Source organism: Salmo trutta, chromosome 35, assembly GCF_901001165.1.
Source record: "Salmo trutta chromosome 35, fSalTru1.1, whole genome shotgun sequence".
NCBI classification, from domain to species: domain Eukaryota; kingdom Metazoa; phylum Chordata; class Actinopteri; order Salmoniformes; family Salmonidae; genus Salmo; species Salmo trutta.
In genome coordinates this window covers 37,315,700-37,341,393 of record NC_042991.1, presented here as the reverse complement: position 1 = coordinate 37,341,393, position 25,694 = coordinate 37,315,700, and the positions used below count along the sequence as shown (strand labels likewise).

The window sequence follows — 25,694 nt, the reverse complement described above, 5'->3', positions numbered from 1 at the left end:
GAGGGGAGGGAGAGGGCGAGGGGAGGCGGACGGAGGGATGAGGGGAGGGAGAGGACGAGGGGAGGCGGACGGAGGGATGAGGGGAGGGAGAGGGGAGGCGGACGGAGGGATGAGGGGAGGGAGAGGACGAGGGGAGGCGGACGGAGGGATGAGGGGGCGAGGTGGTCTGTGGGGACGTGGAGGGAAACAGCCCGGTATCCCAGACTTCAGTCCCAACACTATCCCTCTGGGAGGTGGGAGGACGGAGGACGACATGGAGGGGGTTCCTTACGACTACAGACCTCCACATGAAGAGATGGGATCACAACATGGAGGACCAGAGGAGGACTGGCAGCAGCAGGAGTGGCAACAGGACCCTTCACAGGAGAAACCTGAAGATCCTCCTCTGCCTGAAGAGGAGATGTGGGTCCCTGAAGAACACTACTACCCTCCAGAGGACTACTACGAAGACCCAGGGAGAGGAGGTCCCCCTATGGGGAGAGGAGAGCCTCTAGACGGGCACCACTGGGAGGAAGCAGACCCCCCACCTCCAGAGTACTGGGGAGAGGAAGGAGATCCCTACTGGATGGACCGGAGGCCCCCTCCTCATGGCATGAGAAGAGGCCCCCGAGCCCCCTTCCCCCCTGGGCGTGGTCGCCCCCCACGAGGCAGGCCCGGCTTCATGCACCAGGGGGGTCCCAGACGCCCCCTTCCTCCTCCTCATGGAGCCATGGACCTCCATGAACCTCTCGGATCCCCCATGGGGCCTGACGATGACATGGACCCTCTGGGACCGCCACTGCATCGGGATTACAACCCCCGAGGGCCAACCATGCACCACGAAATGATGGAGAGAGACATGAGTGGGCGGCCTCCTCCACCTAGAGAGATGATGGACAGAGATCTGATGGGGCCTGGTGGTCATCCTCCATACCATGACATGGAGAGGGACTCTGGCTGGCCCTCGGGCCCTGGACGACCCCCCCACCTCGGCAGAGACGGGCCAAGAGGTCCCCCTCCGCCTCCCCATGAGATGATGGAGCGGGGAGGGATGAGGAGGCGTCCGCTGGGCCCTCGGGGCGCCCCAATGGGCCGGGGCATGATGCGGCACCCACCTCGCTCACTCGAGGACTTGGAGGGGTACCCCCATGAGGGGTATGGGGAGGAGTTTGGTGGTCCCGGTGATGACGGGTATGGAAGAAAGCTGCCGCCACGTGACTGGCCGGACCACCCCTCACATGAGTACGACTGTGAGGATGAGTATTATCCCCGTGAGCCCCCTCCTCGTGTTGGGGAGTGGGATAGGGAGAGAGGAGGACCACTACCAGAGAGGGACTACTCTCCCTACCCTCCCCGCGGTCTTCCACCTCCCCCAGACCGTTTCAGAGACGACGAGTGGGCCGATGAGAGAGACCGAGACCGTCCTCCATACCCTTACGAGGGAGACGGAGACCGTCCTCCATACCCCTTCGAGGGAGAAGATCGTGGAAGAGGAGGACAGCTCCGAAGTCGTGACTTCCCGGACGACCCTTTGTACAGGCACGATGAACCCCCCTACCCACCCACTGCGGAATGGGAGAGACCCAGACCACCCCTTCCGGAGAGAAACTACCCGCCAGATTTTGAGGACCGTAGGCCCCATTACGACGGGCGACCCGAGCCCCCTAGATCAGATCTAGGTATCCCTCCATCCACAACTTCCCAGGCCCCTGCTCCTCCCAGTACTGGACCAGACAGTTCCTCGGAAACAGCCTCACAGGGAACTGGACCGGGCATACTGGCTCTGTCACAACGACAACATGAGATCATCCTGAAAGCTGCCCAGGAGCTGAAGCTCATCCGGTAAATTATAGACACTCACTGTTTTCCCCCCTAAGGTAGAAACTGTCTTTGGTCTTATCGTGTTTTTCCCCCCTAAGATAGAAACTGTCTTTGGTCTTATCGTGTTTTTCCCCCCTAAGATAGAAACTGTCTTTGGTCTTATCGTGTTTTTCCCCCCTAAGATAGAAACTGTCTTTGGTCTTATCGTGTTTTTCCCCCCCAAGATAGAAACTATCTTTGGGTCTTTCCGTATACCTGTAATATTTTGTATGGCCACTATATTTTAACAGTACCAGTTAAAAGTTTGGACACACCTACTCATTCCAGGGTTTTTCTATATTTTTACTCTTTTCTACATTGTAGAATAATAGTGAAGACGTCAAAACTATGAAATAACACATATGGAATCATGTAGTAACCCAAAAAAGTGTTAAACAAATCAAAATATATTTTATATTTGAGATTCTTCAAAGTAGCCACCCTTTGCCTTGATGACAGCTTTGCACACTCCTGGCATTCTCTCAACCAGCTTCAAATCAAATTGTATTTGTCACATGCACCGAATACAACAGGTGCAGACCTTACCGTGAAATGCTTACTTACAAGCACTTAATGCAGTTCAAGAAATGGAGTTAAGAAAAATAATTACTAAATAAACTAAAGTAAGAAAGAAAAAGTAACAAGAAAATTACATAACAATAGCGAGGCTATATACAGGGGGTACCGGTACTGAGTCCAATTGACTGAGTAGCAGCAGTGTAAAAACAAAGGGGGGTGTCAATGTAAATAGTCTGTGTGGCCATTTGATTAATTCTTCAGCAGTCTTATGGCTTGGAGGTAGAAGCTGTTAAGGAACCTTTGGGTCCTAGACTTGGCGTTCCGGTACTGCTTGCCGTGCGGTAGCAGAGAGAACAGTCTATGACTTGGAGGACTGGAGTCTGACAATTTTTAGGGCCTTCCTCTTGACACCACCTATTATATAGGTCCTGGATGGCAGGAAGCTTGGCTCCAGTGATGTACTAGGCCGTACACACTACCCTCTGTAGCGCCTTACGGTCAGTTGCCGAGCAGTTGCCATGATTGATTCAACTGGCGGTGAATCAACTGGTCAGGATGCTCTCGATGGTGCAGCTATAGAACTTTTTGAGGATCTGGGGACCCATGCCAAATCTTTTCAGTCTCCCGAGGGGGGAAAATGTGTTGTCGTGCACTCCACAACTGTCTTGGTGTGTTTGGACCATGAAAGTTCGTTGGTGATGTGGACACCAAGGAACTTGAAACTCTCGACCCGCTCCACTTCAGCCCCGTTGATGTTAATGGGGGCCTGTTCGGCCCTCCTTTTCCTGTAGTCCACGATCAGCTCCTTTGTCTTGTTCACATTGAGGAAGAAGTTGTTGTCCTGGCACCACACTGCCAGGTCTCTGACCTCCTTCCTATAGGCTGTCTCATCGTTCTCAGAGATCAGGTCTACTACCACTGTTGTCGTCTGCAACCTTAATAATGGTGTTGGAGTCGAGGGTGAACAAGGAGTACAGGAGGGGACTAAGCACGCATCCCTTGGGGACCCCAGTGTTGTTCCCTACCCTTACCAGCTCGGGGTGGCCCGTCAGGAAGTTCAGGATCCAGTTGCAGAGGGAGGTGTTTAGTCCCAGGATCCTTAGCTTAGTGATGAGCTTTTGTGGGAACTATGGTGTTGAATGCTGAGCTGTACTCAATGAACAGCATTCTCACATAGGTGTTCATTTTGTCCAGGTGGGAAAGGGCAGTGTGGAGTGCGATTGAGATTGTGTCATCTCTGGATTTGTTGTGGCAGTTTGTGAATTGGAGTGGGTCTAGGGTTTCCGGGATGATGATGTTGTGAGCCATGACCAGCCTTTCAAAGCACTACATGGCTACCGATGTGAGTGCTATGGGACGGTAATCATTTAGCCAGGTTACCTTCGCATTCTTTTAAAAAATGTCAGTGAAGACACTTGACGGTTGGTCTGCGCATGCTTTGAGTACACGTCCTGGTAATCCGTCTGTGAATGTTGACCTTTTTAAAGGTCTTGCTCACATCGTCTACGGGGAGAGTGATCACACAGTCGTCTGGAACAGCGGGTGCTCTCATGCATGCTTCAGTGTTGCTTGCCTCGAAGCTAGCATGAAAGGCATTTCGCTTGTGTGGTAGGCTTGTGTCATTGGGCAGCTCGCGGCTGGGTTTCCTTCTGTTATCCGTAATATTTTTTTCAAGCCCTGTCACATCCGATGGGCGTCAGAGCCGGTGTAGTAGAATGTAATCTTAGTCCTGTATTGATGTAATCTTAGTCCTGTGTTGATTTCTTATAAGCATCCGGATTAGTGTCCGGGCTCCTTGAAAGTGGCAGCTTCATGAGGTCGTCACCTGGAATGCATTTCAGTTAACAGGTGTGCCTTGTTAGAAGTTAATTTGTGGAATTTCTTTCCGTCTTAATGCGTTTGAGCAAATCAGTTGTGTTGTGACAAGGTAGGGGTGGTATAGTAAAGGATAGTCCTATTTGGTAAAATTGAAAATGATCAACTTGGATTAGCTAATACAATGTGCCATTGGAACACAGGAGTGATGGTTGCTGATAATGGGCCTCTGTACGCCTATGTAGATATTCCATTAAAAATCTGCCGTTTCCAGCTACAATAGTCATTAACAATGTCAACACTGTATTTCTGATCAATTTGATGTTATTTTAATCGACAGAAAAATTAGCTTTTCTTTCAAAAACACGGACATTTCTAAGTGACCCCAAACCTTTGAACGGTAGTGTGTATATATATATATATTTATTTATTTATTTCGGTTAAGAAAACAATTTAAAAAACCCTGGCCAAACCCTCTCCTAACCCAAATGACGCTGGGCCAATTGTGTGCGGCCCTATGGGACTCCCGATCACGGCCATTTGTGATACAGCCTTGGATCAAACCCGGGTCTGTAGTGAGTCTTCTAGCACTGCAATGCTGTGCCTTAGACTGCTGCGTCACACGGGAACAAAATATTGAGTTGAACCAATATTGAGTTGCACCCCTTTTGCCCTCAAAACAGCCTCAAATTTGTCGGGGCATGGGACTCTACAAGGTGTCGAAAGCGTTCCGCAGGGATGCTGGCCCATGTTGACTCCAATGTTTCCCACAGTTGTGTCAAGTTGGCTGGATGTTTTTTGGGTGGTGGACCATCCTTGATACACACGGGAAACTGTTGAGTGTGAAAAACCCAGCAGTGTTACAATTCTTGACTCTCAAACCGGTGCGCCCCTGGCACCTACTACTAAATCCCGTTCAAAGGCACTTACATGTTTTGTCTTGCCCATTCACCCTCTGAATGACACCATCCATGTCTCAATTGTCTCAAGGCTTAGAAATCCTTCTGACCTGTCATCCTCCCCTTCATCTACACTGATTGATTGAAGTGGGTTTAACAAGTGACATCAATAAGGGATCATAGCTTTCACCTGGTCAGTCTATGCAGGTGTTCTTAATGTTTTGTACACTCGGTATGTGTGTGTATATATATATATATTTATTTATTTATTTCAGTAATGTTTTTCACAACTGTTTTTGTGAGAGACCTCTATACTTAGCCTGGGTACTAGTCTATTTGTGCTATAATTCTACTCCTTGTCATGCCATATTTGGCAAATGTGCAGAGTACAAGGTGTGGAATGTTAACACAAAATAGGTTATGGATTCCAGGCAACGTGTATGCATATTAGCAAATGTATCACATGTCATTTCTAATACAATGTAGGTCTGTTTCTCTGGTACTGAACAGAGAAATGCAGGAGAATAAGACTGAGGGAGAGGCCCTACCCATCATGTCTGACCCCAAGACGGAGCTCCCTGCTGGGCTACTGGGGTTGGAGATCCCCCCCGAGGTCCGGAGTGCCCTCCAGGTAGGCTAAACTACAACTCAGTGTGTACCTATTCTCTGTATAGTGCACTTCTTTTGACAAGACATAAGGTCTATATCGTGTATCTGACTGACTGACTGTTGGACATTACATGTATAATATAGCTGTATGTGTATACACTGCCCCAAAAAATAAAGGGAACACTTAACCTCTTTGGTATAGGGGGCAGTATTGAGAATTTTTGGAAAAAATATGTTCCCATTTTTAACTGCCTCCTACACCAACTCAGAAGCTAGAATATGCATATTATTGTTCAGGTTTGGATAGAAAACACTCTGAATTTTCTAAAACTGTTTGAATGGTGTCTGTGAGTATAACAGAACTCCTATGGCAGGCAAAAACCTGACAAGGCTTCAAGCAGGAAGTACCCTGTCTGACAAGGAGTCGTGCGTCTTACCTCTTTTTATTGAAAAGTAAGGATCTTAGCTGTAACGTGACAATTCCCAGGGCTCCAATAGGCTCTCAGAGCCCGCGAAATAACTGAAGGTTTACGAGGGAACCTCAGGTTGAAATATATTATCGCCTTTTGTAAGTGGATGCTCGGAGGACCTTTCAATGATGCGCGTGCATGAGTCGCTTCTGAGGAGAAATTTTATTCGGCTGTTTAGGCTCAATGCATACTCCCGGTCGGAATATTAACACTTCTCTATGACATAAATGGCATAAAAATTGGTTTTAAACAGCGGTTGACATGCTTCGAAGTACGGTAATGGAATATTTAGACATTTTTGACACGCCAATGCGCCATGCGCGACACCGCGAAGAAGCATTCTAGAACTCACGAACAAAACGTCGCTGTTGGAACATAACGATGGATTATTTGGGACCAAACCAACATTTGTTATTGAAGTAGAAGTCCTGGCAGTGTATTCTGATGAAGAACAAGCAAGGTAAGAACATTTTTCTTATAGGAAATGTGATTTTGGTGGATGCTGACCTGGGTGGGTATCTAAATAGCTAGCCCTGTAATGCCGGGCTATGTACTTAGATTATTGCAAAATGTGCTTCATCCGAAAAGCTATTTTAAAATCGGACATATCGAGTGCATAGAGGAGTAATGTATCTATAATTCTTAAAATAATTGTTATGCTTTTTGTGAACGTTTATCGTGAGTAATTTAGCAAACTGTTAGTAAATTCAACGGAAGTTTGCCGGGGGTTATGCGTTTTCTGAACGTCACATGCTAATGCAAAAAGCTGTTTTTTGATATAAATATGAACTTGATTGAACAGACATGCATGTATTGTATAACACAATGTCCTAGGTGTGTCATCTGATGAAGATCATCAAAGGTTAGTGCTGCATTTAGATATGGTTTGGGTTTATGTGACATGATATGCTAGCTTGAAAAATGGCTGTGTGATTATTTCTGGCTGGGTACTCTGCTGACATAATCTAATGTTTTGCTTTTGTTGTAAAGCCTTTTTGAAATCGGACAGTGGGGTTAGATTAACGAGATTCTTGTCTTTAAATAGCTGTGAAATAGTCATATGTTTGAGAAATTGAAGTTATAGCATTTCTAACGATTCAAAAATCGCGCCACTGGATTGAAGTGGCTGTTACGTAGGTGGGACGAAATCGTCCCACATAGCCCAGAGAGGTTAAACAACGCAATGTAACTCCAAGTCAATCACACTTCTGTGAAATCAAACTGTCCACTTAGGAAGCAATACTGATTGACAATACATTTCACATGCTGTTGTGCAAATGGAATAGACAACAGGTGGAAATTATAGGCAATTAGCAAGACACCCCCAATAAAGGAGTGGTTCTGCAGGTGGTGACCACAGACCACTTCTCAGTTCCTATGCTTCCTGGCTGATGTTTTGGTCACTTTTGAATGCTGGCGGTGCTTTCACTCTAGTGGTAGCATGAGACGGAGTCTACAACCCACACAAGTGGCTCAGGTAGTGCAGCTCATCCAGGATGGCACATCAATGCGAGCTGTGGCAAGAAGGTTTGCTGTGTCTGTCAGCGTAGTGTCCAGAGCATGGAGGCGCTACCAGGAGACAGGCCAGTACATCAGGAGACGTGGAGGAGGCCGTAGGAGGGCAACAACCCAGCAGCAGGACCGCTACCTCCGCCTTTGTGCAAGGAGGAGCAGGAGGAGCACTGCCAGAGCCCTGCAAAATGACCTCCAGCAGGCCACAAATGTGCATGTGTCTGCTCAAACGGTCAGAAACAGACTCCATGAGGGTGGTATGAGGGCCCGACGTCCACAGGTGAGGGTTGTGCTTACAGCCCAACACCGTGCAGGACGTTTGGCATTTGCCAGAGAACACCAAGATTGGCAAATTCGCCACTGGCGCCCTGTGCTCTTCACAGATGAAAGCAGGTTCACACTGAGCACATGTGACAGAGTCTGGAGACGCCGTGGAGAACGTTCTGCTGCCTGCAACATCCTCCAGCATGACCGGTTTGGCGGTGGGTCAGTCATGGTGTGGGGTGGCATTTCTTTGGGGGGCCGCACAGCCCTCCATGTGCTCGCCAGAAGTAGCCTGACTGCCATTAGGTACCGAGATGAGATCCTCAGACCCCTTGTGAGACCATATGCTGGTGCGGTTGGCCCTGGGTTCCTCCTAATGCAAGACAATGCTAGACCTCATGTGGCTGGAGTGTGTCAGCAGTTCCTGCAAGAGGAAGGCATTGATGCTATGGACTGGCCCTCCCGTTCCCCAGACCTGAATCCAATTGAGCACATCTGGGACATCATGTCTCGCTCCATCCACCAACGCCACGTTGCACCACAGACTGTCCAGGAGTTGCCGGATGCTTTAGTCCAGGTCTGGGAGGAGATCCCTCAGGAGACCATCCGCCACCTCATCAGGAGCATGCCCAGGCGTTGTTGGGAGGTCGTACAGGCACGTGGAGGCCACACACACTACTGAGCCTCATTTTGACTTGTTTTAAGGACATTACATCAAAGTTGAATCAGCCTGTAGTGTGGTTTTCCACTTCCATGGGTTGATAAATTGGATTTCCATTGATTATTTTTGTGTGATTTTGTTGTCAGCACATTCAACTATGTAAAGAAAAAAGTATTTAATAAGATTATTTATTTCATTCAGATCTAGGATGTGTTGTTTAAGTGTTCCCTTTATTTTTTTTGAGCAGTGTATAATGTAACTGTTGAACTATAATATAGCTGCAGGGAAAATTAGAAACGCGTTTGTTTCCAAGCTATATATTCAAGTAATTAGTATATTTTAAATTCTCAGTTGCTAGTCATCGTCCAACAATATATTTGAAGGAGACTAATTATTGTCCATTGTTGATTTTTTTTTTGGGCAGTTAAAAAAGATAAATATTTACCCGTTTTTTTTGTTTTTATTCTTTTTTTTGTTTATTTTTTACATCTGTTAACCCACTGCACTGTTTTGTCCACCCCAGGCGACCAACCTCATGTCCAGCTCTGCTCCTAATAAAACAGTGACCTGGGGAGACTCCAAGCCTCCAGATACTGGTTACTTGTCCACGGCTCCTCCAGGCATCTCCAAGACTGTGGACTATGGACATGGACATGGTAGGGAGAGACATGGAAATGAAGAGCAGGGTTGGGGGGGGGGGGGGGGTCATTTTCCATTTTTTAATTCCAGTCAATTCAGAAAGTGAACTAAATTCCAGTTCCAAATTCAGATGTTCCTAATTTTTTTTAAAAGCAATGAAGAGAATTGGAATTTCAGTGTACTTCCTGAATTGACTGGAATTTTTATATTTTTCTCTCTCGCTCTCTCAGACCTCGGTGCTTCCACAGTGGAGAGGATCTCTTACGGCGAGAGGATTGTGTTGAGACCCGATCCCTTACCTGACAGAGAACGAGAGAGGAGTTATGAAAAAGGTGAGTTGATATTTATTCTTGGATGGTGATCATTTTGAGACTCCGTAGCAGCTTTATACTTGGTTTGTTTTTACGTACTTTAGTAGAACACACTGTCCATCTGAACACACTGTCCATCTGAACACACTGTCCATCTGAACACACTGTCCATCTGAATAAGCTGAACACACTGTCCATCTGAACACACTGTCCATCTGAACACACTGTCCATCTGAACACACTGTCCATCTGAATAAGCTGAACACACTGTCCATCTGAACACACTGTCCATCTGAACACACTGTCCATCTGAACACACTGTCCATCTGAACACACTGTCCATCTGAATAAGCTGAACACACTGTCCATCTAACCACACTGTCCATCTGAACACACTGTCCATCTGAACACACTGTCCATCTGAACACACTGTCCATCTGAACACACTGTCCATCTGAATAAGCTGAACACACTGTCCATCTGAACACACTGTCCATCTGAACACACTGTCCATCTGAACACACTGTCCATCTGATCACACTGTCCATCTGAATAAGCTGAACACACTGTCCATCTGAACACACTGTCCATCTGAACACACTGTCCATCTGAATAAGCTGAACACACTGTCCATCTGAATAAGGTCTGCTAGATCACTAAAATGTAAATGTTACGCATTACTATCAACAGTGACATAAGGAGGGTTAATATTTTTTTTTCCTGAGCCAATCCGTAGATCAGTTGTTGACTCTTGCAACGTCAAGGGTGCGATTCCCGCTGGGGCCACCAATACGTAAAAATGTATGCACGGTTTTGGAAAAAAAGATTAGGTCTGCTAAATGGTAGATATTATTGTTGTTATAACGATATCCTCTTCTCCCCTGTAGAACCCCTGGGCCCCCTGAGAGACCCCTACCACAGAGACCTGTACTACGACAGACGACCGGTAGACCCCTACATGGAGCGCAGGGAGTACAGCAGAGAGAGGGAGATGTACAGAGAAAAAGCTCCCATGGACTTTGAAAGAGAACCATTCGAGAGGGAACGCTATCCGCCTCGAGATGACAGGTATATCTGGTTCCGTTTTTAAGGAGGGTTTGAGATATCTGGTTCCGTTTTTAAGGAGGGTTTGAGATATCTGGTTCCGTTTTTAAGGAGGGTTTGAGATATCTGGTTCCGTTTTTAAGGAGGGTTTGAGATATCTGGTTCTGTTTTTAAGGAGGGTTTGAGATATCTGGTTCCGTTTTTAAGGAGGGTTTGAGATATCTGGTTCCGTTTTTAAGGAGGGTTTGAGATATCTGGTTCCGTTTTTAAGGAGGGTTTGAGATATCTGGTTCCGTTTTTAAGGAGGGTTTGAGATATCTGGTTCCGTTTTTAAGGAGGGTTTGAGATATCTGGTTCCGTTTTTAAGGAGGGTTTGAGATATCTAAATGTGAAACATTTTGTTTTTGTGTTCTGTTCTTACTTCTTCAAGCAAACATTCCATGCGTGTTGATAAAACGTATTATCACCCTGTGACTAGTCCAGCTGGTATTATATCACCCTGTGACTAGTCCAGCTGGTATTATATCACCCTGTGACTAGTCCAGCTGGTATTATATCACCCTGTGACTAGTCCAGCTGGTATTATATCACCCTGTGTTACTGTGACAAGTCCAGCTGGTATTATATCACCCTGTGACTAGTCCAGCTGGTATTATATCACCCTGTGACTAGTCCAGCTGGTATTATATCACCCTGTGACTAGTCCAGCTGGTATTATATCACCCTGTGACTAGTCCAGCCGGTATTATATTACCCTGTGACTAGTCCAGCTGGTATTATATCACCCTGTGACTAGTCCGGCTGGTATTATATCACCCTGTGTTACTGTGACTAGTCCAGCTGGTATTATATCACCCTGTGACTAGTCCAGCTGGTATTATATCAGCCTGTGACTAGTCCAGCTGGTATTATATCACCCTGTGACTAGTCCAGCTGGTATTATATCACCCTGTGTTACTGTGACTAGTCCAGCTGGTATTATATCACCCTGTGACTAGTCCAGCTGGTATTATATCACCCTGTGACTAGTCCGGCTGGTATTATATCACCCTGTGACTAGTCCAGCTGGTATTATATCACCCTGTGTTACTGTGACTAGTCCAGCTGGTATTATATCACCCTGTGTTACTGTGACTAGTCCAGCTGGTATTATATCACCCTGTGACTAGTCCAGCTGGTATTATATCACCCTGTGTTACTGTGACTAGTCCAGCTGGTATTATATCACCCCGTGACTAGTCCAGCTGGTATTATATCACCCTGTGTTGCTGTGACTAGTCCAGCTGGTATTATATCACCCTGTGACTAGTCCAGCTGGTGTTATATCACCCTGTGACTAGTCCAGCTGGTATTATATCACCCTGTGTTACTGTGACTAGTCCAGCTGGTATTATATCACCCTGTGTTACTGTGACTAGTCCAGCTGGTATTATATCACCCTGTGCTAGTCCAGCTGGTATTATATCACCCTGTGACTAGTCCAGCTGGTATTATATCACCCTGTGACTAGTCCAGCTGGTATTATATCACCCTGTGACTAGTCCAGCTGGTATTATATCACCCTGTGACTAGTCCAGCTGGTATTATATCACCCTGTGACTAGTCCAGCTGGTATTATATCACCCTGTGACTAGTCCAGCTGGTATTATATCACCCTGTGTTACTGTGACTAGTCCAGCTGGTATTATATCACCCTGTGACTAGTCCAGCTGGTATTATATCACCCTGTGACTAGTCCAGCTGATATTATATCACCCTGTAACTAGTCCAGCTGGTATTATATCACCCTGTGTTACTGTGACTAGTCCAGCTGGTATTATATCACCCCGTGACTAGTCCAGCTGGTATTATATCACCCTGTGTTGCTGTGACTAGTCCAGCTGGTATTATATCACCCTGTGACTAGTCCAGCTGGTGTTATATCACCCTGTGACTAGTCCAGCTGGTATTATATCACCCTGTGTTACTGTGACTAGTCCAGCTGGTATTATATCACCCTGTGTTACTGTGACTAGTCCAGCTGGTATTATATCACCCTGTGCTAGTCCAGCTGGTATTATATCACCCTGTGACTAGTCCAGCTGGTATTATATCACCCTGTGACTAGTCCAGCTGGTATTATATCACCCTGTGACTAGTCCAGCTGGTATTATATCACCCTGTGACTAGTCCAGCTGGTATTATATCACCCTGTGACTAGTCCAGCTGGTATTATATCACCCTGTGACTAGTCCAGCTGGTATTATATCACCCTGTGACTAGTCCAGCTGGTATTATATCACCCTGTGACTAGTCCAGCTGGTATTATATCACCCTGTGACTAGTCCAGCTGGTATTATATCACCCTGTGACTAGTCCAGCTGGTATTTTATCACCCTGTGACTAGTCCAGCTGGTATTATATCACCCTGTGACTAGTCCAGCTGGTATTTTATCACCCTGTGACTGGTCCAGCTGGTATTATATCACCCTGTGACTAGTCCAGCTGGTATTATATCACCCTGTGTTACTGTGACTAGTCCAGCTGGTATTATAGCACCCTGTGTTACTGTGACTAGTCCAGCTGGTATTATATCACCCTGTGTTACTGTGACTAGTCCAGCTGGTATTATATCACCCTGTGACTAGTCCAGCTGGTATTATATCACCCTGTGACTAGTCCAGCTGGTATTATATCACCCTGTGTTACTGTGACTAGTCCAGCTGGTATTATATCACCCTGTGACTAGTCCAGCTGGTATTATATCACCCTGTGACTAGTCCAGCTGATATTATATCACCCTGTAACTAGTCCAGCTGGTATTATATCACCCTGTGACTAGTCCAGCTGGTATTATATCACCCTGTGTTACTGTGACTAGTCCAGCTGGTATTATATCACCCCGTGACTAGTCCAGCTGGTATTATATCACCCTGTGACTAGTCCAGCTGGTATTATATCACCCTGTGTTACTGTGAATAGTCCAGCTGGTATTATATCACCCTGTGTTACTGTGACTAGTCCAGCTGGTATTATATCACCCTGTGACTAGTCCAGCTGGTATTCTATCACCCTGTGACTAGTCCAGCTGGTATTATATCACCCTGTGTTACTGTGACTAGTCCAGCTGGTATTATATCACCCTGTGTTACTGTGACTAGTCCAGCTGGTATTATATCACCCTGTGACTAGTCCAGCTGGTATTATATCACCCTGTGTTACTGTGACTAGTCCAGCTGGTATTATATCACCCCGTGACTAGTCCAGCTGGTATTATATCACCCTGTGTTGCTGTGACTAGTCCAGCTGGTATTATATCACCCTGTGACTAGTCCAGCTGGTGTTATATCACCCTGTGACTAGTCCAGCTGGTATTATATCACCCTGTGTTACTGTGACTAGTCCAGCTGGTATTATATCACCCTGTGTTACTGTGACTAGTCCAGCTGGTATTATATCACCCTGTGCTAGTCCAGCTGGTATTATATCACCCTGTGACTAGTCCAGCTGGTATTATATCACCCTGTGACTAGTCCAGCTGGTATTATATCACCCTGTGACTAGTCCAGCTGGTATTATATCACCCTGTGACTAGTCCAGCTGGTATTATATCACCCTGTGACTAGTCCAGCTGGTATTATATCACCCTGTGACTAGTCCAGCTGGTATTATATCACCCTGTGTTACTGTGACTAGTCCAGCTGGTATTATATCACCCTGTGACTAGTCCAGCTGGTATTATATCACCCTGTGACTAGTCCAGCTGATATTATATCACCCTGTAACTAGTCCAGCTGGTATTATATCACCCTGTGACTAGTCCAGCTGGTATTATATCACCCTGTGTTACTGTGACTAGTCCAGCTGGTATTATATCACCCCGTGACTAGTCCAGCTGGTATTATATCACCCTGTGTTGCTGTGACTAGTCCAGCTGGTATTATATCACCCTGTGACTAGTCCAGCTGGTGTTATATCACCCTGTGACTAGTCCAGCTGGTATTATATCACCCTGTGTTACTGTGACTAGTCCAGCTGGTATTATATCACCCTGTGTTACTGTGACTAGTCCAGCTGGTATTATATCACCCTGTGCTAGTCCAGCTGGTATTATATCACCCTGTGACTAGTCCAGCTGGTATTATATCACCCTGTGACTAGTCCAGCTGGTATTATATCACCCTGTGACTAGTCCAGCTGGTATTATATCACCCTGTGACTAGTCCAGCTGGTATTATATCACCCTGTGACTAGTCCAGCTGGTATTATATCACCCTGTGACTAGTCCAGCTGGTATTATATCACCCTGTGACTAGTCCAGCTGGTATTATATCACCCTGTGACTAGTCCAGCTGGTATTATATCACCCTGTGACTAGTCCAGCTGGTATTATATCACCCTGTGACTAGTCCAGCTGGTATTTTATCACCCTGTGACTAGTCCAGCTGGTATTATATCACCCTGTGACTAGTCCAGCTGGTATTTTATCACCCTGTGACTGGTCCAGCTGGTATTATATCACCCTGTGACTAGTCCAGCTGGTATTATATCACCCTGTGTTACTGTGACTAGTCCAGCTGGTATTATAGCACCCTGTGTTACTGTGACTAGTCCAGCTGGTATTATATCACCCTGTGTTACTGTGACTAGTCCAGCTGGTATTATATCACCCTGTGACTAGTCCAGCTGGTATTATATCACCCTGTGACTAGTCCAGCTGGTATTATATCACCCTGTGTTACTGTGACTAGTCCAGCTGGTATTATATCACCCTGTGACTAGTCCAGCTGGTATTATATCACCCTGTGACTAGTCCAGCTGATATTATATCACCCTGTAACTAGTCCAGCTGGTATTATATCACCCTGTGACTAGTCCAGCTGGTATTATATCACCCTGTGTTACTGTGACTAGTCCAGCTGGTATTATATCACCCCGTGACTAGTCCAGCTGGTATTATATCACCCTGTGACTAGTCCAGCTGGTATTATATCACCCTGTGTTACTGTGAATAGTCCAGCTGGTATTATATCACCCTGTGTTACTGTGACTAGTCCAGCTGGTATTATATCACCCTGTGACTAGTCCAGCTGGTATTCTATCACCCTGTGACTAGTCCAGCTGGTATTATATCACCCTGTGTTACTGTGACTAGTCCAGCTGGTATTATATCACCCTGTGACTAGTCCAGCTGGTATTATATCACCCTGTGACTAGTCCAGCTGGTATTATATCACCCTGTGCTAGTCCAGCTGGTATTATATCACCCTGTGTTGCTGTGACTAGTCCAGCTGGTATTTTATCACCCTGTGTTGCTGTGACTAGTCCAGCTGGTCTGTGTAGCCTTGTGAATATTGCCTGCTCCAGGGCCCGGATTCATAAAACTGAGTGCTGATCTAGGATCAGGTCCTCCCTGTGCATATAATCATATTTATTATAATCTAAAACTCTTTATAAATAGGTGTCCTGATATGCAGTGTTCTGATCCTGTCTATCTCTCCAGACCAACCCCCGGCCATCTTCCACCTCGCCCGGGCTACAGGGAGAGGGACATGAGGGAGGGCAGCCGGACCAGTAGAGATGGAGAGGATCCTTATGGAAGGCCTGGGGGTTATGACAGATCTCCGTACGAGCGTGGGCCTGAGCGTGGGCCTGAGCGTGGGCCTGAGCGCTACGACCATGGTCCCTCACCATACGGTAAGAAGACAGTCTCAAACAAACAGACTTGGTGCATTGCAAACGTCTCGGTATGTGAGTGAGGCTAATTTGTACAAAAACTTTTTTTTTTACACTGTCCAAAAGAATGAAGTCTCTGAAGCTACCATGCTTTCATAAAATATTCATACCCCTTGACTTATTCCACATTTTGTTGTTACAGCCTGAATTCAAAATGTATATTAAAACAAGTTCTCACCCTTCTACACACAATACCCCATAATGATAAAATGAAAACATGTTTTTATAAAATGTTGCTAATTTATTGAAAATGAAAACTAGAAATATCTAATTTACTTAAGTATTCACATCCCTGAGTCAATACTTTGTAGAAGCACCTTTGGCCGCCATTACAGTGGAGTCTTTTCTTGGGAAGTCTCTAAGAGATTTCCACACCTGGGAATGTGGAACATTTTCCCATTTTGTTATTTTCAAAATGATTCAAACTCTGTCGATTTGTTGTTGATCATTGCTAGACAACCATTTTCAGGTCTTGCCATAAATGTTCAAGTCAAAACTGTTACTCGGCCACTCAGGAACATTCCCTGTCTTCTTGATAAGCAACTCCAGTGTAGATTTGGCTTTGTGGTTTAGGTTATTGTCCTGCTGAAAGGTGAATTCATCTCCCAGTGTCTGGTGGAAAGCAGACAAAACCAGGTTTTCCTCTAGGATTTTGCCTGCTCCATTACATTCATTTTTGATCCTGACAAACTCCCCAGTCCTTAATGATTACATGCATACCCATAACATGATGCAGCCATCACTATGCTTGAAAATATCAAGTGTTAAAAAGTGAATTGCTTTGCCACATTTTTTTGCAGTATTACTTTAGTGCCTTGTTACAAACAGGATGAATGTTTTGGAATATTTGTATTCTTTACAGGTTTCCTTCTTTTCACTCTGTCATTCAGGTTAGTATTGTGGAGTAACTACAATGTTGTCGATCCATCCTCAGTTTTCTCCTATCACAGCCATTAAACTCTGTAACTGTTTTAAAGTAGCCGTTGGCATCATGCTGAAATCCCTGAGCGGTTTCCTTCCTCTCCAGCAACTGAGTTAGGAATGACGCCTGTATCTTTGTAGTGACTGGGTGTATTGATACACCATCCAAAGTGTAATTAAGAACTTCACCATGCTCAAGGGGATATTCAATGTCTGCTTTTGTATCTTTACCCATCTACCAATAGGAGCCCTTCGCGAGGCATTGGAAAAACTTCCCTGGTCTTTTTGGTTGAATCTGTGTTTGAAATTCACCGCTCGACTGAGGGACGTTACAGATAGTTGTATGTGTTGGGGTACAGAGATGAGGTAGTCATTACAAAAATCATGTTAAACACTATTATTGCACACAGAGTGAGTCCATGCAACTTATTAAGCCATTTTTTTTTTACTTTTTTAGGCTTGCCATAAGAAAGGGGTTGAATACTTATTGACTCAAGACATTTTAACTTGTAATTTTTTGTTTCTTTGTAAAAAAATATTGTTTAGGCCAGTGACCAAAAAAAATCTAAATTTAAGCCATTTTAAATTCAGGCTGTAACACAACAAAATGTTGTATTCAAGGGGTGTGAATACTTTATAAATGCAGAAAACAATCAAAATGGTATTTAAGGCATCTTCCATTGTCTTTGTCTTTTCATGCCACTTGGTTGTGAAGTAATGGAGACACCAGTATTATCTGTTCCTTTTTGTACTGACTGTCCTGTCCTGTGGTCCAGGTGAACGGAGGGGTTACCCAGAAGAGAGAGGAGGAGGAGGCCCCACGTCGTCCCACCCTCCTCCCCCCCAACCGACTGCTCCTCCTTCCAGGATGGAGAAGAAACCGGAGACCAAGAACGTGGAGGATCTTCTCAAACTACCAGGCCGAGACACTCGTCCAGAAAGGGTGCAAATAAATGGCTTCTCGCTCACTCACTCGTAATCACTTTACACTTCACCATAAATGATCCATTATATGGTAATACTGTAGTGACCAGATCATTATATGATAATACTGTAGTGGCCAGATCATTATATGATAATACTGTAGTGGCCAGATCATTATATGATAATACTGTAGTGACCAGAGCATTATATTATAATACTGTAGTGACCAGATCATTATATTATAATACTGTAGTGACCAGAGCATTATATGATAATACTGTAGTGAGCAGATCATTATATTATAATACTGTAGTGGCCAGATCATTATATTATAATACTGTAGTGACCAGATCATTATATGATAATAATGTAGTGGCCAGATCATTATATGATAATACTGTAGTGGCCACTAACAATGAAAGAATGTGTTCAAACATGGAAGGTAGTTGGGTGGAGGCTAGATCAGGTGGGACCGTTGTAGCCAATGAGAGGGCAGATAACCATTTGAACAATGGGCACAACTCCGATGTCACGTCCCCTACTTTTTATATAAGTACACTCGTAACAACCTAAGCATTACGAAACGTCTATTCGATCATGTAGCAAATAAGTCATTACATTTTGTTTCGACACTCTCGTTGACCACCACACAAAAACACCTCGCTTGGTGAGCAGAAAGAAGAAAAACATCTTCACCTGTAGATTTGGCCCCAGGTATCTTTTTGGGGGCAGCGTTCGGAAATTATTCAGACCCCTTTCACTTTTTCCATGTTTTGTTACATTACGGCCTTATTCTAAAATGGATTAAATACAATTAAAAAATCCTCATCATTCTATACACAATACCCATATCATAATTTGTGATGAACTTCACAGGGTAGTGAATGTGCAAGGTGATGAGCTTGATGCTTCTTTCCAATCGAGGGTCTTATTCTGGGGACCCGTGATGATTTGGCTGCCGTTTGACAAATACAAATGATGGAACCTCCATTCATAAATTAAGCCGGTGGGTTTATACGTTATAGTTTTACATCTGCCAAAGACTTGGGAAATGAACAGGAATGATATTGACAAATGACAGGAGTGGAATGTTAGTTAAAACGGCTGGTACCCAGACTGCAGGCGGGGGGGTTCTGGGTTGAATGTGGACGCGCATCGGACAGTTCATAGAGATGATTCGACTCATCTTTGTATCTGTTATATTTGACAGCCCATTGAGTCAATTTTCTTCTTCCCGATTGGCTGATCCCTCCTGATGACCCGGTTGGATATGACACCCAACAGGTTCATCAGGAGGGTTCAGCCAATGAACTTGGAAGTCCCACCCAGTTGAATATATTCAAATGGTGGAAGCCCTCAATGGCGGTGTCCATGCTAATGTCGTTTTGGCCGCTAGAGGCCTCGTATCATTCTCTTTTTGAAACCACCGACCCACCTTGCCCCTGTATCGCCGACCCACCTTGCCCCTGTATCGCCGACCCACCTTGCCCCTGTATCGCCGACCCACCTTGCCCCTGTATCGCCGACCCACCTTGCCCCTGTATCGCCGACCCACCTTGCCCCTGTATCACCGACCCACCTTGCCCCTGTAGCGCCGACCCACCTTGCCCCTGTATCACCGACCCACCTTTCCCCTGTAGCGCCGACCCACCTTGCCCCTGTATCGCCGACCCACCTTGCCCCTGAATCACCGACCCACCTTGCCCCTGTATCACCGCCCACCTTGCACCTGTATCGCCAACCCACCTTGCCCCTGTATCGCCAACCCACCTTGCCCCTGTATCGCCGACCCACCTTGCCCCTGTGTCGCCGACCCACCTTGCCCCTGTGTCGCCGACCCACCTTGCCCCTGTATCGCCGACCCACCTTGCCCCTGTATCCCCGACCCACCTTGCCCCTGTATCACCGACCCACCTTGCCCCTGTATCGCCGACCCACCTTGCCCCTGTATCGCCGACCCCTGTATCACCGACCCACCTTGCCCCTGTATCACCGACCCACCTTGCCCCTGTATCACCGACCCACCTTGCCCGTGTATCGCCGACCCACCTTGCCCCTGTATCGCCGACCCACCTTGCCCCTGTATCGCCGACCCACCTTGCCCCTGTATCACCGACCCACCTTGCCCCTGTATCGCCGACCCACCTTGCCCCTGTATCGCCGACCCACCTTGCCCCTGTATCGCCGACCCACCTTGCCCCTGTATCGCCGACCCACCTTGCCCCTGTATCGCCGACCCACCTTGCCCCTGTATCGCCGACCCACCTTGCCCCTGAATCACCGACCCACCTTGCCCCTGTATCACCGCCCACCTTGCACCTGTATCGCCAACCCACCTTGCCCCTGTATCGCCGACCCACCTTGCCCCTGTATCGCCGACCCACCTTGCCCCTGTATCGCCGACCCACCTTGCCCCTGTATCGCCGACCCACCTTGCCCCTGTAGCGCCGACCCACCTTGCCCCTGTAGCGCCGACCCACCTTGCCCCTGTATCGCCGACCCACCTTGCCCCTGTATCGCCGACCCACCTTGCCCCTGTATCGCCGACCCACCTTGCCCCTGTAGCGCCAACCCACCTTGCCCCTGTATCGCCGACCCACCTTGCCCCTGTATCGCCGACCCACCTTGCCCCTGAATCACCGACCCACCTTGCCCCTGTATCACCGCCCACCTTGCACCTGTATCGCCAACCCACCTTGCCCCTGTATCGCCGACCCACCTTGCCCCTGTATCGCCGACCCACCTTGCCCCTGTATCGCCGACCCACCTTGCCCCTGTATCGCCGACCCACCTTGCCCCTGTAGCGCCGACCCACCTTGCCCCTGTAGCGCCGACCCACCTTGCCCCTGTATCGCCGACCCACCTTGCCCCTGTATCGCCGACCCACCTTGCCCCTGTATCGCCGACCCACCTTGCCCCTGTAGCGCCAACCCACCTTGCCCCTGTATCGCCGACCCACCTTGCCCCTGTATCGCCTTATAGTGTGTCCCCTGACTTAATTCACCAACTTCCTTATTCAATACAACTTTAGTTACACTTCATTCACTTATTTTCCCATTTCAATTGAATACATTTTTTCCAGATTCAATTAGGGTTAAGTGTTTTGCTCATGGGCACATCGATAGATTTTTCACCTTGTCACCTCGGGGATTTGAACCAAAAAATGCTCTTAACTGCTAGGCTACCTGTCCCTCTCAGGGACAAATAAGAAATGTGTTGCCAGGATAATAATATTCTCAACCTGTAGGACAATACAAGTACAACAAGAGTACACAAATATCACATATCCTTCAGTATATTACCAGATACTTGTCTGCTGTATGAGTGAGTTCCATAACTTTTATAATGGTGTTTTCTCAGATTGTCATCATAATGAGAGGCCTACCAGGAAGTGGTAAAAGTCATGTAGCCAAGCTGATACGGGTGAGTAAGAACCTAAAGTTACCATCGTCTGAGCTTTGCTTTTTCTGTTGTGGTAGTGTTGTCTCATCTGGGATTAAATGGTATTTCCTGTCATGCGTTTCCTATTGACCAGTAGCACTACTGGAAGGGAAGAGTATTGCTCTAAATCAGTGGTTCACAACCTTGTTTTGGGGTTCTGTACCCCTAAAACACTTTGACCTGCTTGAAGTAGCCTTCCCTGTAGCTCAGTTGGTAGAGCATGGTGTTTGTCGCTCCGGATAAGAGCGTCTGCTAAATGACTAAAATGTAATGTAAATGTAAGTACCCCCTCATGCATGTGCGACCGGCATGATTCCTAAATGATGTGTAAATTTGACAAAAAAATTGGTTTATGCACCCAGTCAAGTTTGGCAGACTTGTTTTCTATGTCAGGGAAGTAGGAGTTGAATTCACTGCTGAGTTTAGATAAATGTGAGCTTACTATTTGCATCATAGGAGCTCTTTCAACATCCCCTGTAAAAAAAAAAAAAAAAGGTTTATTTTATTTTGACCAATTGATCAATAATATCGACGCCCATGTCATCGATCCTACGGCACACCGTTATTTGACCAACAGTCTTCAGTGCATCAGACTTATAAATCATAGGGTTGCCAGGACGAGCTAAAAAAGTTTGCCCAATGAACACTCAAAACCCGCCCAAAAGGAATGAAAACTAGCCCAATGTTTTTTTTTTTTCGCAGCAAAAGACGAGTTTCCATATTTAGACGACAAACCCTTTTTCCATAAAGTTATAGAGCCAATTTTTAAGAATTAATATCATAGTAGTAACATAGTAACCAAAAAATGTTGGTTTTCCATCAAAATAGTAATTATTCCGAGCTATGACATGACGTAATAAAGGAAATTAAAATGTATCAAGAGAACAAAGATAATTCACCCTGATTAAACTCTCCAGATCATTTTCCCTCAATGGATGTCAATTTAACTCGTTTGACTGCTATGATTAAGCAATAAGGCACAACTGGTATGGTATATGGCCAATATACTACTGCAAAGGGCTGCTCTTAACCATGACGCAACACAAAGTGCCTGGATACAGCCGTTAGCTGTGGTATATTGACCATAGACCAAAAACCCCTGAGATGTCTTATTGCTGTTATAAACTGGTTACCAACGTAATTAGAAAAGTAAACCTTTTGTTATTGTAATGGTGAGATGTTAGCATGTCTTGGGGGTATGATATAAAATGCTAACCTCCCCTGTTATTGTAATGGTGAGAGGTTAGCATGTCTTGGGGTTATGATATAAAATGCTAACCTCCCCTGTTATTGTAATGGTGAGAGGTTAGCATGTCTTGGTGGAATGATATAAAATGCTAACCTCCCCTGTTATTGTAATGGTGAGAGGTTAGCATGTCTTGGGGTTATGATATAAAATGCTAACCTCCCCTGTTATTGTAATGGTGAGAGGTTAGCATGTCTTGGTGGTATGATATAAAATGCTAACCTCCCCTGTTATTGTAATGGTGAGAGGTTAGCATGTCTTGGTGGTATGATATAAAATGCTAACCTCCCCTGTTATTGTAATGGTGAGAGGTTAGCATGTCTTGGTGGTATGATATAAAATGCTAACCTCCCCTGTTATTGTAATGGTGAGAGGTTAGCATGTCTTGGCGGTATGATATAAAATGCTAACCTCCCCTGTTATTGTAATGGTGAGAGGTTAGCATGTCTTGGTGGTATGATATAAAATGCTAACCTCCCCTGTTATTGTAATGGTGAGAGGTTAGCATGTCTTGGTGGTATGATATAAAATGCTAACCTCCCCTGTTATTGTAATGGTGAGAGGTTAGCATGTCTTGGGGGTATGATATAAAATGCTAACCTCCCCTGTTATTGTAATGGTGAGAGGTTAGCATGTTTTAGCGGTATGATATAAAATGCTAACCTCCCCTGTTATTGTAATGGTGAGAGGTTAGCATGTTTTAGCGGTATGATATAAAATGCTAACCTCCCCTGTTATTGGTAATGGTGAGAGGTTGTTTTGGTGGTATATTTGACCATCTGTAACTTTCTCACTCATCATTATTTATATTGTATTCTTATTTAAAATAAAAGTGACTCCAAAATGACACACAACATTATTTAACATTTAAAACAACCCAAATTAACTGTAAATGCATCCAACATGTTTGTAGTGTCACAGGCTTGGTCACATTGCGTGCTATGAATATGTGACCAAATACTACACTTTTTACTACTTTACATATAAAAAAAGTGTTTCGGAGTGTCAATAATTTTGACCCCTACCTTTTTTGAGGAAAACAATTATTACTAGTTAAACAAAATGTTTTTCTCTGAGCATTTGTATTAGTATAAAATAATATAATTTACCAAATGTTTTTGAGCTCACTATTTGATTTATTTTATGCAGTCATTATTCCTCGTTTTTATCAAGGGTGTCAATAATTTCGGACAACACTGTCCATAAACCTCGTTTAATTGTCCGTATCTCGCGAGCTTACGAGAGCACAGCAGTCAGGATAACAAATACCTGCCCCTCATTGTAAACAAACCCAACATAGTTGTCTTCATCCTGTGCCCAAAACACGTCACTTCCTGAAACTTCTCTCACTGAAATACCTTGTCGTTACTAGCTCTGACCTTGCTGATAGCAGCTTTATAGAAAAAAAAAGTTTGACTTACTGTGATGTATGGTTGTCCCACCTAGCTATCTTAAGTTGAATGCACTAACTGTAAATCTCTCTGGATAAGAACATCTGCTAAATGACTAAAATGTTAAATGTTGTTGCACGGTTAAGGACAAGGAGGTAGAGTGTGGAGGGGCTCCTCCCAGAGTGCTGGGATTAGATGACTACTTCATGACGGAGGTGGAGAAGATGGAGAAGGACCAAGATACAGGGAAACGAGTCAAACTCAAGGTCTGTCCTTTCTACTTTCCCTCTGACCTAATCCATTCTGTTCCTATGTGGAGACATTTTAATCCATTCTGTTCCTTTGTGAAGCCATTTTAATCCTCTCTGTTCCTACTGTATGTTGAGTTCCTGTATCTCTTATAGAATGTTAGATGAAATGTATTGAAGAGTTCCTGCACCAGAAATATATAAACCGTACTGCCACTCAAAATGAGTTCCTGCACCAGAAATGTATAAACCGTACTGCCACTCAAAATGAGTTCCTGCACCAGAAATGTATAAACCGTACTGCCACTCAAAATGAGTTCCGGCACCTATTTCAGTCCAAGCCAATCACTAGAGAACACCACTACTATCTAGTTTAGTCAGATACTATCGCTCTGTAGATAGATGGCCTAAAAGTCTACATTTAAACAGGCAGCCTAATTCTGATTATTTTTCCACTAATTGCTATTTTGCCAAGTCAGATCAGCTCTTTACCCAATAATTGGGCAGACGATCAGTATTGGTCTGCCTGTGTAAATGCAGCCAAAGAAAGCCTAAAGACACCTACGCATGTATTACATAATGGCTCCCTGAAGCTACATTTGCTCAATGTAGTTTACGCAAAGCTTTGCCAGGTGATTTTAAAAAAATATTTATTTACTTTATTTATTTGTAATATCATTTCATAACATTTTCCTTTTGTCAGTGTCTGGAATATGAGTATGAAGCCGAGATGGAAGACACGTACAGGAACAGTATGCTAAAAACATTCAGGAAAACACTGGATGACGGCTTCTTCCCCTTCATCATCATCGACGCAATTAATGATAGGGTTAAATACTTTGATCAGTTCTGGAGTGCTGCCAAGACTAAAGGCTTTGAGGTGAGTTAATGTTTGTTCTTAATATCTTGAAATATCAAAAGAGATGCAAGTCTACCTTCCAATTTGCAAACTAGCATACCGTTTTGAATATATGCCTAAGCCTCCCGAGTGGCGCAGCGGTCTAAGGCATCGCAGTGCTGAGGCGCCACTATAGCCTCGGGTTCGGGAAACCAATGGGGCGGCGCACAATTGGGCCAACGTTATCCGGGAGGGTTTGACCGGCTGGGATCTCATCGTGCTCGAGTGCCTCCTTGTGGCGGGCCGGGCACCTGCAAGCTGACATCGGTCGTCAGTTGGACGGTGTTTCCTTTGACACATTGGTGCGACTGGCTTCCGGGTTAAACGA

General features: G+C 45.4%; 1 protein-coding gene across 1 annotated transcript in view; it reads left to right on the top strand.

Annotated features, from left to right (window-relative positions):
* Positions 1-25,694, top strand: part of LOC115175206 (YLP motif-containing protein 1) — a 56,899-nt gene that overhangs the window by 12,693 nt on the left and 18,512 nt on the right. The window contains exons 7-16 of the mRNA XM_029734457.1: positions 130-1,821; positions 5,559-5,703; positions 9,112-9,244; positions 9,458-9,559; positions 10,426-10,606; positions 16,065-16,258; positions 17,995-18,161; positions 21,503-21,565; positions 24,367-24,486; positions 25,172-25,348. Of these exons, the coding sequence (XP_029590317.1) occupies positions 130-1,821; positions 5,559-5,703; positions 9,112-9,244; positions 9,458-9,559; positions 10,426-10,606; positions 16,065-16,258; positions 17,995-18,161; positions 21,503-21,565; positions 24,367-24,486; positions 25,172-25,348 (2,974 nt within the window). The remainder of the gene's footprint in view (positions 1-129; positions 1,822-5,558; positions 5,704-9,111; positions 9,245-9,457; positions 9,560-10,425; positions 10,607-16,064; positions 16,259-17,994; positions 18,162-21,502; positions 21,566-24,366; positions 24,487-25,171; positions 25,349-25,694) is intronic.